At 43.1% G+C, this 12,395-nt stretch overlaps 1 protein-coding gene across 3 annotated transcripts in view; it reads right to left on the reverse strand.

Annotated features, from left to right (window-relative positions):
* The window catches only part of kmt2a (lysine (K)-specific methyltransferase 2A), a 147,532-nt gene that overhangs the window by 89,563 nt on the left and 45,574 nt on the right, over positions 1-12,395 (reverse strand). For all 3 annotated transcript variants that reach the window (XM_078533046.1, XM_078533047.1, XM_078533045.1), the window contains exon 3: positions 7,422-10,081. In XM_078533046.1, coding sequence (XP_078389172.1) covers positions 7,422-10,081 — 2,660 coding nt within the window. The remainder of the gene's footprint in view (positions 1-7,421; positions 10,082-12,395) is intronic.

A 12,395-nucleotide genomic window follows, 5' to 3' on the forward strand; every position in this document is an offset into this window, starting at 1 on the left:
ATCAAACCAGTCAATACATTAGCTTTACATTCAAGTCTCCCAAAAACAGAACAAAGGATTCTTCCTCTGGTTACATGGAAAAGTGGGCATGAGTGCAAGGATTAAAAAAAAAATCAGAAATAAACTTTTATAAAATACTGCATCATATGCATCTCATCTCAAAACAATAAAAAGTACACTTAACATTCTGTACTTGAACTGAGAGTTTATTCTGATGACACTGTAAGCAAAGGTGTATCAACACTGTGATCTTTTACCAACACTAGCTCTTTATAATATTTTGGATTTGTGACTCAACTGCAATCAATGCTTCTGGTAATACTCTTCAGCTAGCTGGCAAAGGAGCACATTAGATCAGCCATGGAGCTTAATCCTCTGTCACACAGGAAATATATTCTTTGTTGGTATAGGACATTTACGCTTTGCTGACTTTTGTACCTGTACAAAACCACTGGCTCATTCTCTTCCTAAATATTTCTGTACAGTGCAGCCAAGACAGTGGGTGACGGCAACATCTACTTGCATTTATATTGTGTATAACACATAGAAAATAGTCCAAGGAACTTTATAATGGGTGGAGTGGGAGAAAATTTACAGCTGAAAGGAATGAAGAAGCAGATACCAAGCTATGTTTGAACAGCAAAGGTGGCCAAAAGCTTGATCATAACAATGCGTTTTGAGGACGTTCTTAAAAGGTGGAGACTGAAGTGTAAAGATAGTGAGCTTCAGGTAGGGAGTGCCAGAGAGTACAGCTGAGGCACCTGAGGACTTTCACCAAAACAACAAATGAAGTCCAGGTGGCGGGAAAAGCACAAGTATGTGACTAAGATAGCAAAACAAAATACTGCAGATGCTAGAAGTCTAAAATGCTGTAAATAATCAACAGGTCTGACAGCATCCGTGGAGAGAGGGTACAATGAAAGATTGTCGGCCTAAAACATTAACTGTTTCTCTCTCCACAGATGCTGCCAGGTCTGTTGAGTATTTCCAGCACTCTCTGTTTTTATATGCAGCTACCATACTTGTGTTCAGTGTGCTGTAAACAAGTGGTGGGGAATGCAACATGGCGCAACCATCCTTCTGATTTTCCCCCTTATGTTTTGGGAAAGTGCATCGACTCCAACTTTTTGCACCTCCATAACAGAAAGCAGAAACTTGCTGTCTAGGAAAAATAAGACTGAACTCTCCGGAAGAGCATATTTCAATCCATCAATTTAGTTCACCACATAGCTCCAACACATTTTATTAATTTTCTTCCGCATTTTTACTTAAAGCCATCCACATGATTCCGACAAAAAGAGTGAAGGAACTACTCTTAAGCTATTGCTAAAGTAGTCAACGCTAAGCTGTTATCAGTTCCACCAGAGCAATCTGTGCCACCTTTCTTCTAGACCTGTTCAATTTTACAACACAAGGGAAGCCATCTGATGACTATTGTATGCCTGCTAGAGAAATTTAAAACTAATCCCGTTGTTATTGTTAGGTAACCATAACTGTTTCAGGTCAGTCCAAGCAATGCCGTGTGCAGCAGTTAACAGCACTAAGAACTCTGAAAATTGGTCATTGCCCAGGTTGTACACAATCCATGGCTTCCCCTTAATGCCTACAGGTTTGGAAATTTCCCCCTGTTCTGTCATGGAAGCTTAGTTATACTCTGCATATTGAGGGACTTTAACCCCAATTATGCAGTTCGAGGCTCCTTTTTAAAGATGAAACATTAAAGCCACAGAGAACGGACAGTTTAATATCATCAAGGTGGAAAACTGGTTACTGAGCACTCTTCCCATAGCAATATAACTTACCTCCAGTTCAAATATTTATCCATTTCTCCCAAAAAGACACAATGGTCTTTGCCTCAGCTAATCTGTGGCAAAGTATTCCTAGCTCTAACAGCACTCTACCTAAATAAATTTCTCCCAACTTCTTGTTCTTTTAATGATAATTTTATATAAAAGGCCATTCATCACTGACTCCTCAACTAGTGGAAGTAAGTGAAACCATACTCAACTTAACAAAACTCTTGCTAAATTTCTAAATATTTTTCCATTAATTTCCCTAAGACTTCCCCGTTCCAGTGAAAATCCTGCATCTTAAGTCTCTCCTCGTAACCAGTTTCCCATCTTAATGATACTAAACTGTCCGTCCTTTATGGCTTTAATGTTTCTTCTTTAAAAAGGGGCCTAGAACTGCATAATTGGGGTTAAAGTCCCTCAATATGCAGAGTATAACTAAGCTTCCATGACAGAACAGGGGAAAAGTTCAAAGCTTGTAAGCATTAAGGAGAAGCCATAGATTGTGTACAACCTGGGCAACAACAAATTTTCAGAGTTCTTAGTGCTGTTAACTGCTGCATACGGCATTGCTTGGACTGACCTGAAGCAGTTATGGTCACCTAACAATAACAATGTATATCACAGAATCACAGTGCAGAAGAGGCCCTTCGGCCCATCGAGTCTGCACCGACATGTGAGAAACACCTGACCTACCTACCTAATCCCATTTACCAGCACTTGGCCCATAGCCTTGAATGTTATGACATGCCAAGTGCTCATCCAGGTACTTTTTAAAGGATGTGAGGCAACCTGCCTCCACCACCCGCTCAGGCAGTGCATTCCAGACCGTCACCACCCTCTGGGTAAAAAAGTTTTCCCTCACATCCCCCCTAAATCTCCTGCCCCTCACCTTGAACTTATGCCCCCTTGTGACTGACCCTTCAACTAAGGGGAACAGCTGCTCCCTATCCACCTTGTCCATGCCCCTCATAATCTTGTACACTTCGATCAGATCACCCCTCAGTCTTCTCTGCTCCAACGAAAACAACCCAAGTCTATCCAACCTCCCTTCATAACTTATATGCTTCATCCCAGGCAACACCCTGGTGAATCTCCTCTGCACCCCCTCCAGTGCAATCACATCCTTCCTATAATGTGGTGACCAGAACTGCACACAGTACTCCAGCTGTGGCCTCATTAAGGTTCTATACAACTCCAACATGACCTCCCTACTTTTGTAATCTATGCCTCGAATGATAAAGGCAAGTGTCCCATATGCCTTTTTCACCGCCCCACTCACTTGCCCCTCCGCCTTCAGAGATCTATGGACACACACGCCAAGGTCCCTTTGTTCCTCAGAATTTCCTAGTGCCGTTCCGTTCATTGAATACTTCTTTCTCAAATTACTCCTTCCAAAGTGTATCACCTCACACTTTTCAGGGTTAAATTCCATCTGCCACTTAACTGCCCATTTGACCATCCCGTCTATATCTTCCTGTAGCCCAAGACACTCAACCTCACTGTTAACCACCCGGCCAATCTTTGTGTCATCCGCAAACTTACTAATCCTAACCCCCACATAGTCATCTATGTCGTTTATATAAATGACAAATAATAGGGGAACAGCACAGATCCCTGTGGTACGCCACTGGACACTGGCTTCCAGTTACTAAAGCATCCTTCTGTCATCACCCTCTGCCTCCTACAACTAAGCCAATTTTGAATCCACCTTATCAAATTACCCTGTATCCCATGTGCATTTGCCTTCTTTATAAGTCTTCCATGTGGGACCTTGTCAAAGGCTTTGCTGAAATCCATATAAATTACATCAACTGCACTACCCTCATCTACACACCTGGTCACCTCCTCAAAAAATTCAATCAAATTTGTTAGGCATGACCTCCCTCTGACAAACCCATACTGACTATCCCTGATCAAACCTTGCCTCTCCAAGTGGAGATAGATACTCTCCTTCAGAACTTTCTCCAATAGTTTCCCTACCACTGACGTGAGACTCACTAGCCTGTAGTTCCCTGGCTTATCTCTACCACCCTTCTTAAATAGTGGAAGCACATTAGCTGTTCTCCAGTCCTCTGGCACCTCCCCCATGGCCAGAGAGGAATTAAAAAGTTGGGCCAGAACCTCTGCGATCTCCTCCCTTGCCTCCCTCGGCAGTCTGGGACACAAATCATCCGGACCTGGAGATCTGTCGACTTTTAAGCCTGCCAATACCTCCAATACCTTGTCACTCCCTATATCAATTTGCTTAAGAACCTCGCAGTCTCTCTCGCCGAGTTCAATACCTTCATCCTCATTCTCTTGGGTGAAGACGGACATGAAGTATTCATTCAACAATCTAGCGATGTCTTCTGGCTCCAGCCATAGATTGCCCCCTTGGTCCCTAATGGGCCCTACTCTTTCCCTGGTTATCCTCTTCCCATTGATATACTTATAGAATATCTCGGAATTTTCCCTACTTTTACCAACCAAAGCTTTCTCATATCCCCTCTTTGCTCTCCTAATTGCTTTCTTAAGCTCCACCCTGCACTGTCTGTACTCCACTAATGCCTCTGCTGATTTGCTTCCCTTGTACCTGCTAAAAGCCTCTCTTTTCCTTCTCATCGTGTCCTGAATATCTCTGGTCATCCATGGTTCTCTGGGCTTGTTACTCCGTCCTATCACCCTAGAGGGGATATGTTGAACCTGTACCCTTCCCATTTCCTTTTTGAACAGCCCCCATTGTTCCTCTGTAGATTTCCCCACAAGTAACTGTTCCCAGTCTACCTTGGCCAGGTCCTGCCTTATTTTACTAAAATCCACTCTCCCCCAATCCAAAACATTTTTTTGCAACTTGTCGATTTCTTTGTCCATAACAAACTTAAACTGTACCATGTTGTGGTCGCTATCGCTAAAATGCTCACCCACCACCACCTCAGCCACCTGTCCAGCTTCATTCCCCAGAATTAGGTCCAGCAATGCACCGTCCCTTGTTGGACCCTCTACATATTGACCTAAAAAGTTCTCCTGTACACATTTCAAGAAATCCACTCCATCCAAGCCCGTAACACTATGTCTATCCCAATTAATGTTGGGAAAGTTGAAATCACCTAATATAATTACCCTATTGTTTTTGTTTTTACACACCTCCACAAATTGTGCACATACTTGCTCCTCAATTTCGCACTGGCTATCTGGGGGTCTATAATAAACACCTAATAATGTTGTTGCCCCTTTTTTATTCATAAGCTCTACCCACAAAGCTTCATTCGATGCCCCCTCCAAGATACCATCTCTCCTTACTGCAGTAACTGACTTCTTGACTAATAGTGCAACGCCTCCTCCTCTTTTACCCCTCCCCTGTCTTGCCTGAAGATTCTATATCCCGGAATATTGAGCTGCCAATCCTGCCCTTCCCTCAACCACGTCTCAGTGATGGCTACTATATCACAATTCCACGTGTCAATCCTCACCCTTAACTCATCCATTTTACCTGTAATACTCCTGGCATTAAAGTAGAGGCCATCCAGCCTTGCCTTACTCCCTTGACACTTATTGCAGCTGTACTCCCTCTGACTTGATTGTTTTACTGTATTATGATATGTCCCTATTCTGCTAACATTCTGTGTCCCCCTCCCCCTGCCGAATTAGTTTAAACTCCTCCCAACACCAATAGCAAACCCGCCCACAAGGATGTAGTTCCGCTCTGGTTCAGATGTAGACAGTCCCGCTTGTACAGGTCCCACCTTCCCCAGAAACGGTCCCAGTGATCCAGGAATCTAAAACCCTCCCTCCTGCACCAACTCTTAAGCCACGTATTCATCTGTGCTATTCTCCTATTTCTTTGCTCGCTAACACGTGGCACTGGGAGTAATCCAGAGATTACAACCCGAGAGGTCTTGCTTTTCAGTCTACTTCCTAATTCCCTGAACTCTTGATGCAAGACCTCATCCCTCTTTCTACCTATGTCATTGGTACCAACATGTACCATGACCACTGCCTTATCACCCTCCCCCTTCAGGATGCCATACAGCCTTTAAGTGACATCCCGGACCCTGGCACCAGGGAGGCAATATACCATCCTGGAGTCACGTTGATGGCCACAGTAGCGCCTATCTGTTCCCCTGACTATAGAATCCCCTATTACTATTGCTCTTCCTCCCCTCCTGTACAGACAGGCTGCTTGTGGTGCCAGAAGCTTGGCTCTGTCCGCACTCCCTGGAGGAACTAGTGTCCTCATCAGCCTCCAAAATGGAATACTGATTTGCGAGTGGGACCCCAGGGGACTCCTGAACTACCTGCCTGTTTCTCTTGGACTGCCTGGTGGTCGCCGATTCCCTTCCTTCCTCAAGTCCCGTCATCTGCAGTGTGACCACCTCTCTAAACGTGCTATCCACGATGCTCTCAGACTCGCGGATGCTTCACAGTGTCCCCAGCTGCCATTCCAGCTCTGAAACCTGAGCTTCCAGGAGCTGCAGCTGGACACACTTCCTGCACACATGCTGGTCCCGGGCACTGGAAATGTCCCCGCCTTCCCACATGGAGCATGAGGAGCATGCCACAGCTTTGAGCGCACCTGCCATGACTTATCCCTTTAAATTAAACCTTTTATGTCAATTACTCTAGGGCCCTTCTTTCCTGATCCTTGTTACTGTAGAATATACAAACTGTAAACCACAAAAAGACCTTAAATTATAAGCAATTAAAGTAGTAAATACCTTACCCACTACTTACCAGTGATTCCTTTCCCTTGTAGCCTCTCCTGCTGCAGCATGCTCTGAAGATTTAAGAAGTTGGATAGCAAAGAAATAATGCAAAGAGCACCTCGTCCCCTATGCACCGAATTCCCGCTTTGTACCAAATTCCGAATACCCACTCTGGCTGTGCCCCACTCAGGATGTGCTCTCTCTCCTGTTCATGTGCAAGCACGCTGTAGTGTACTTCTAGATAGTCCCTTTCTTAAACAGAGCTGAGTTGACTCACCACTAGTTACGCTTCAAATATTATTGCCATTGCCAAGGTGCAGAGAAAAGGAAAAAGATAGTTCTAGGTAACTCGGACTTTTAAGTTATCAAGTGAGGAAGCTTACTGGTTTTATTTGGAAGAGTCTGCACTTGAAGGTTACGAAGGAAATTACATCATTAAACGAGTCAAATGTTCACTGTAAAGAATCAAATATTAGCAGCTACAATGTAAGAACTGGAATTTGACAAATAAGACCAGATGAAACTTTCTTTGACTGAAAGGATAACTAATTTGTAGAATCATTCGTTGGTGAGGGACCAATAAACCAAACAGTAAAAATGGGATCAAGACAATTAGATACACACCTTCATGAGAGAAGGGATTAAGGAATATGGTGGGAACATAGTCACATTGGATCAATCTCTGAAAAAGAAATGAGGACCTAATGACCACCACCTGTTCCTTAAATTTCTTATGTAACATCAAAAAGTAACATTTTTAATTCTGAACTTTTTAAGCATGTAAACAATAGAAATTAATTTTACTTAAACCACCATTGAACAATAACCTGCATTTATATAGTGCCTGTAACATAGTAAAATGTGTCAGCACTCCATTTTCTTAAATACTGTTACTTCAAAGACAAATAGATGTTCTTTATAAACAAAATTGAATCAAAAGAATTACCTGGGATCTTGTTGGATCAGCTATTTTTAATGACTTGCTCTTTTCGATTTTGCAGAGCTGTGCTTTGGCTCTTCTCAGTAGGTTTGCAACTCTCTTATCTGTCGTTGGCATCTTGTCTGCTTGTGCGAGCATATTACTAATAGCGGGTGCAGAATGTTTAAGAGTACCAGATGTGAACATGGCGGTAATGGAAGAATGTGGAGCAGGCTTGTCTTTATTGCCTATGGAAGCAGCTGCACTGTTTTCAGTATCACCTGTCACAAGCCCTACCTCTTCAGATCCAAGTCTGCCTTTCTTTGAGTTTTTATTCTTCACATCAGACAGTGTTGAGGAAGGACCATCTCCCTGTGCCACTCCGCCTTTATCTGTTGAGATCAACTTTTTGGCTCTCCCTGAAACTTTCTTCACTGAAGACGAAGCAGCTACATCCTCTGTAATAGCTCTGTCTTCATCCATTGTCCTGGGAAAAAGAAATAATGATGCAGCAGACTGAATCTCTGTCCCCTTACTCTGAGACTTCTTTTCTTTCTCTTTCCTTGTTTCTCGTTTATTTTCCTTTTCTTTGTCTCGATCTCTGTCTTTCTCAGACCCTTTCTCATTATCTTTCTCTTTGGATAAATCTTCAGTTAACCTGTCTTTGTTTTTTCCTTTGTCCTTTTGGCCGCTTGGTGCTAGTGATGGAAACAGTGGAGATGTTGGACTGGCTGAGTCTACAGTGAAGCTGTCCCCTGGAGTGCTGGTCTGTCTAGACCCCAGCTTTGTTCTACCATCTTTATCCTTCACTGTTCCCTCAGTCTGCACCAAACTACCAAGAGGAGGAGTTAAGGCACCAGTTAGGATGGAGCTTACAGGAGATGATGAGGCTACAGATGTCTGCGGAGTGATTGGTGATAAATCTGTAGAAATCAGTCGTCCACTTCTGGTTCTCATGGAGTGCGAGGGAGATTTTGAATCAGTGCGGCTTGGAATATGCATTTCTTTCTTCTTCCTTCTGGAAGAATGTCCTTTACCTGAAGCAGAAACCGAAGATCGGCCCACAGCGTGCGATGACACCGTAACAGACTCAAAAATTCTGGAGTGAGCTTCACTAGGAGTGAATCGCGGAGCACGGAGTAGAGGACTTCTCTTATGAGTATCAAACCTGGAGGCAGGGTGAAGCTGAGAGAAAAAGCGAGGTGGCGGGGTGCTGGAGGATGCATGGAACCTGGATGGCAAGCCAACATCTTCAGGAGTCAGTGGTGATGTTTTGAAGTTATCGAATATTGGTTTGCGAATGAGTCCCTCTTTGGCATACTTTGCTGAGGAGAAGTACTGATGCGATTCTGGCCTCAGGTTTTTAAGAGATGTCCACTTGAACGTCGGCTCTCTCAAGATAGACTTCCGCTTTTCTGGCAGAGCTGTTGGTGGTGGAATGAAAGGTATTGTTGGAGGCATCAGCCACGGAGAGTGATCAGATATGTTAGGAGATTGCTGTAGAGGAGGGGGAGGAGAAAGCAAGGGTGGTGGTGGAGATGACGACGTTGGCTGTGGTGAAGAAGTTGGCAATTTCTTGCTCGCCGTATTGCTTCTTTCCAGCATTGAGAATCGGTGACCCTTTTTGTCCGTGCCTCCTGATTCACTAGACTGCGAGGTGTTTAAGCAACTGTGCAAGTCTGTGGACTGGCTTGGTACTTCAGGAAGAGTCTGCAGTTCATCAGATGCCTGTGAATCAGTGGAGGTGACACTGGGGCTGCTTGACCTTGAAGAATCGGAGGACATTTGTGAAGAATGCTGTGATACAGCACTGGACTTTTCACTAGACCCACAAGATATTGTGCTGAACCGACCAGTTGGAGTTGACTCTAGGCGTGGAACTTTGACAGGAGGAACATAGCTGTCATCTTCAATAAACCTTTTTGGAGTCTTAATTATCCTTGAGGAAATGGCACTGATTACTGGCATGATAAACTGACGAATATTTTTCAGCTGAGGTGAAGCCATCCGTTTCTGCGCTCCTTTTTTGGCCCTCTGCAGTAGCTGTTTTGCAATAGTTGCATCAGTCCTTTTTGTGACAGGAACAACTCTGACTGGTTTAGTTATCCTGCGGGGCCTCTGTCTGACATCAGTTTTCACCTCCTTGGTCACTGAAGGTTTTGGTGTTGATGTGACATCTTTCTCCTTACGAAATCTCTTTTGCTTCTTGGGTTGTGGTGGAACAAGCAGTTTTGGAACGGTTTTCAATCGCTCTGAGGATGGCGGCCTCCCTCTCCTCCGTTCAATCTTGCCCCCATTGCTGTTTATCTGTAGTTTAGCTTTCTTTAATTTGGACTGCAAAGGGGACAGTTTGACTGCCCTTAGCTTCTTGATTTTTGTTGCCTGCTGCAGTAATGCAGAAGTTTTCTTTTTCACTTTCTTCTCTTTTTCACTTTTTTGTTTTTCTGTTTTCCCATTTGTTGTCTCTTTTTTTTCATGCGAGATATGAAGCTTTGGATTGCTTAACACTGGAGGCCGACCTCTCCTCCTCTCCCCACTGCTCAATTCTTGCTTCTTTTCTTTTTCGACAGGCTTTAACTCTGGCTTGTTTGGAGGGGACAGTGCAGAGGATGAATCCGATAACACATCTGAGCTCTGAGAAGAAAACGTCCTTTGTCTTCCTCGGAGCTTCCTTTGAGGTGATTCAACTAGAAGTTAAAACAAATTTTTATGTTAGAAATTATGAAAAATCAATCAGGACAATATGTTCAACATAAGGCAAATTATTTAATCATCTATAGTAATCACAGCAGCACCAATTGAAAAACAAATGCTAAAAACAGAAAGCAGTTTTTATTAAGGATCTCCAACCAACAAATTTTATTTTCTTTCTTTCCTGATGCTGATGGATCTGCGATTTTTCTTTATGCTAGCTAGCATAGGGCCTTACTCACTTCACAATCAGGTTGAATGGGCTATCCTATTAGATGCGGATAGTATGAATAGGGATGAAAAATGTATCATCTTTAAAATCACTACAATGCAAAAACCATATATGTCCTTAAAATCAAAAGAAGGACATGTGATGAAACACAGCCCATATAATGAATTGAAAGGACAAAATCGATCTTAGCAGAAATATTTTAAAGATTACTCTCAGGTGAATAGGGTTGGGTATCAATATTTTTATTCATTCATGGAATGTGGGCATCACTGGCTAGGCCCGCATTTATTGCCCATCCCTAAATGCCTACTGAACAGGGGCACTTAAGAGTCAACCACATTGCTGTGGGCTTGGAGTCACATGTAGGCCAGACCAGGTAAGTACAGAAGATTTCCTTCCCTAAAGGACATTAGTGAACCAGGTGGGTTTTTTTACAACAATCGGCAATGGTTTCATGATCATCATTAGACTTTTAACTCCAGATTTTTATTGAATTTAAATTACACCATCTGCTGTGGCAGGATTCAAACCCAGGTCAAACCCCAGAGCATTACCGAGTCTCTGGATTACTAGTCCAGCGACAATACCACTACGCCATCACCTCCCCACCTTCCCCCAAGCTCAGATTAAGCCAACAAACAGAACTGTAAGAGTAGCAAAACAGTTAGTGGAAATGATGATCAAGAATATTGCAATAGCAATAGTAAAATCCTTTTTCAGCTGGGTCATTGGTGGCCATGACAGGAGGGGCACATTGGTGGACAGGGTAGGTGTCAGCATTCAGCCACAATCAGAGGGAAAGCAATTTTCATATAGAATATACAGCAAAGAAACAGGCCATTCAGGTTGTTGCTGGTATTTATGTTCCACCCAAGTCTCCTCCCAATCTTAATCATCTAACCCTCTCAGTATAACCTCCCTTTTCTTTTCTCCCTCAAGTACTTATCCAACTATCCTTTAAATTCATCTATGCTATTTGCCTTAATTACTCGTGTGGTGGCAAGTTCCACATACTAACCACTATGGATTAAGAATTTTATCCCAAATTTCCTACTGAACTTATTGGTAACCATCATATATTTATGACCACTAATTTTGGATTCCCCCACCACTGGAAACATTTTCTCTACATTTATCTATCAAACCTGTTGTAGGGTATTGGGTACTGTGGTAGGTCTTAACGTAATCTTCATAGTCTTAAGTAGGTTTACTATATGTAATTATTAACTACAAGAACTATGTACAGTAAGGGGTTCAAGCAAGGAGCTGTCTCCATGCTTGTTTGTGCACACGGCTCTGTCCAACACTAGACTGACCCCTTGGTGCAGGTCATGTGTTCTCTTACATCACTGTGGACTAGTACTGTGCACTTGTCCCGTGTCAACCCTATATGTGCCAAACTCTTATATTACAAAACCATTTCATAATTTTAAAGGCCTCTGCTAAGACACCCCTAACTCTCGTCTTTTCTTGGGACGTGGAATTCCGCATCAAAAACACTGGTGAAAGCAGAAACAATAACAGCATTTAAAGAGAAATGAATAAGTATTTGAAAAAAAATGCTTTTAAAAAAGAGGAGTTTGGGAAAGGGCCATGGCAAAGTGGATAGTTCTTTCAGAAAGCTGGCAAAGGCATGGTAGCCTGAATGTCGTCTTTCTGTGTTGTAAGATACTTTGATTCTCTGCTTCCTCTGAAAATCAGCAAAGGAGGTGATTTTCCTTGGACTTCTGAGGTTACTGTCTTCTCATATCACATCACCATTTGAAAAGCATGTCACCCAAAGTGAAAGCATCCATGATCTTTGGCTATTTGCAGATTTAACAGATTAATCTCCACGGTTTTAATGGGCAGGAGATTCCTGCTCCTCCTGGATCCACATTCAGGTTAAATATATTTTAAGATTTTACCGTTTTGGTGGCAGTCTTTAAAGATCGTCTGTTAGGCTGTACATAGGCCACATTTTCCTGAACACTGCCAACACCGGCCACCTCAGAACATCCCAATATGGTAGAGAGGGCCTCAGGTGACAAGCCCCTTAGCTGCATGTATAAATACCTTGATGTCTGTTCCAGGCATAG

This window comes from Cetorhinus maximus, chromosome 2, assembly GCF_964194155.1.
Source record: "Cetorhinus maximus chromosome 2, sCetMax3.hap1.1, whole genome shotgun sequence".
Lineage (NCBI taxonomy): Eukaryota > Metazoa > Chordata > Chondrichthyes > Lamniformes > Cetorhinidae > Cetorhinus > Cetorhinus maximus.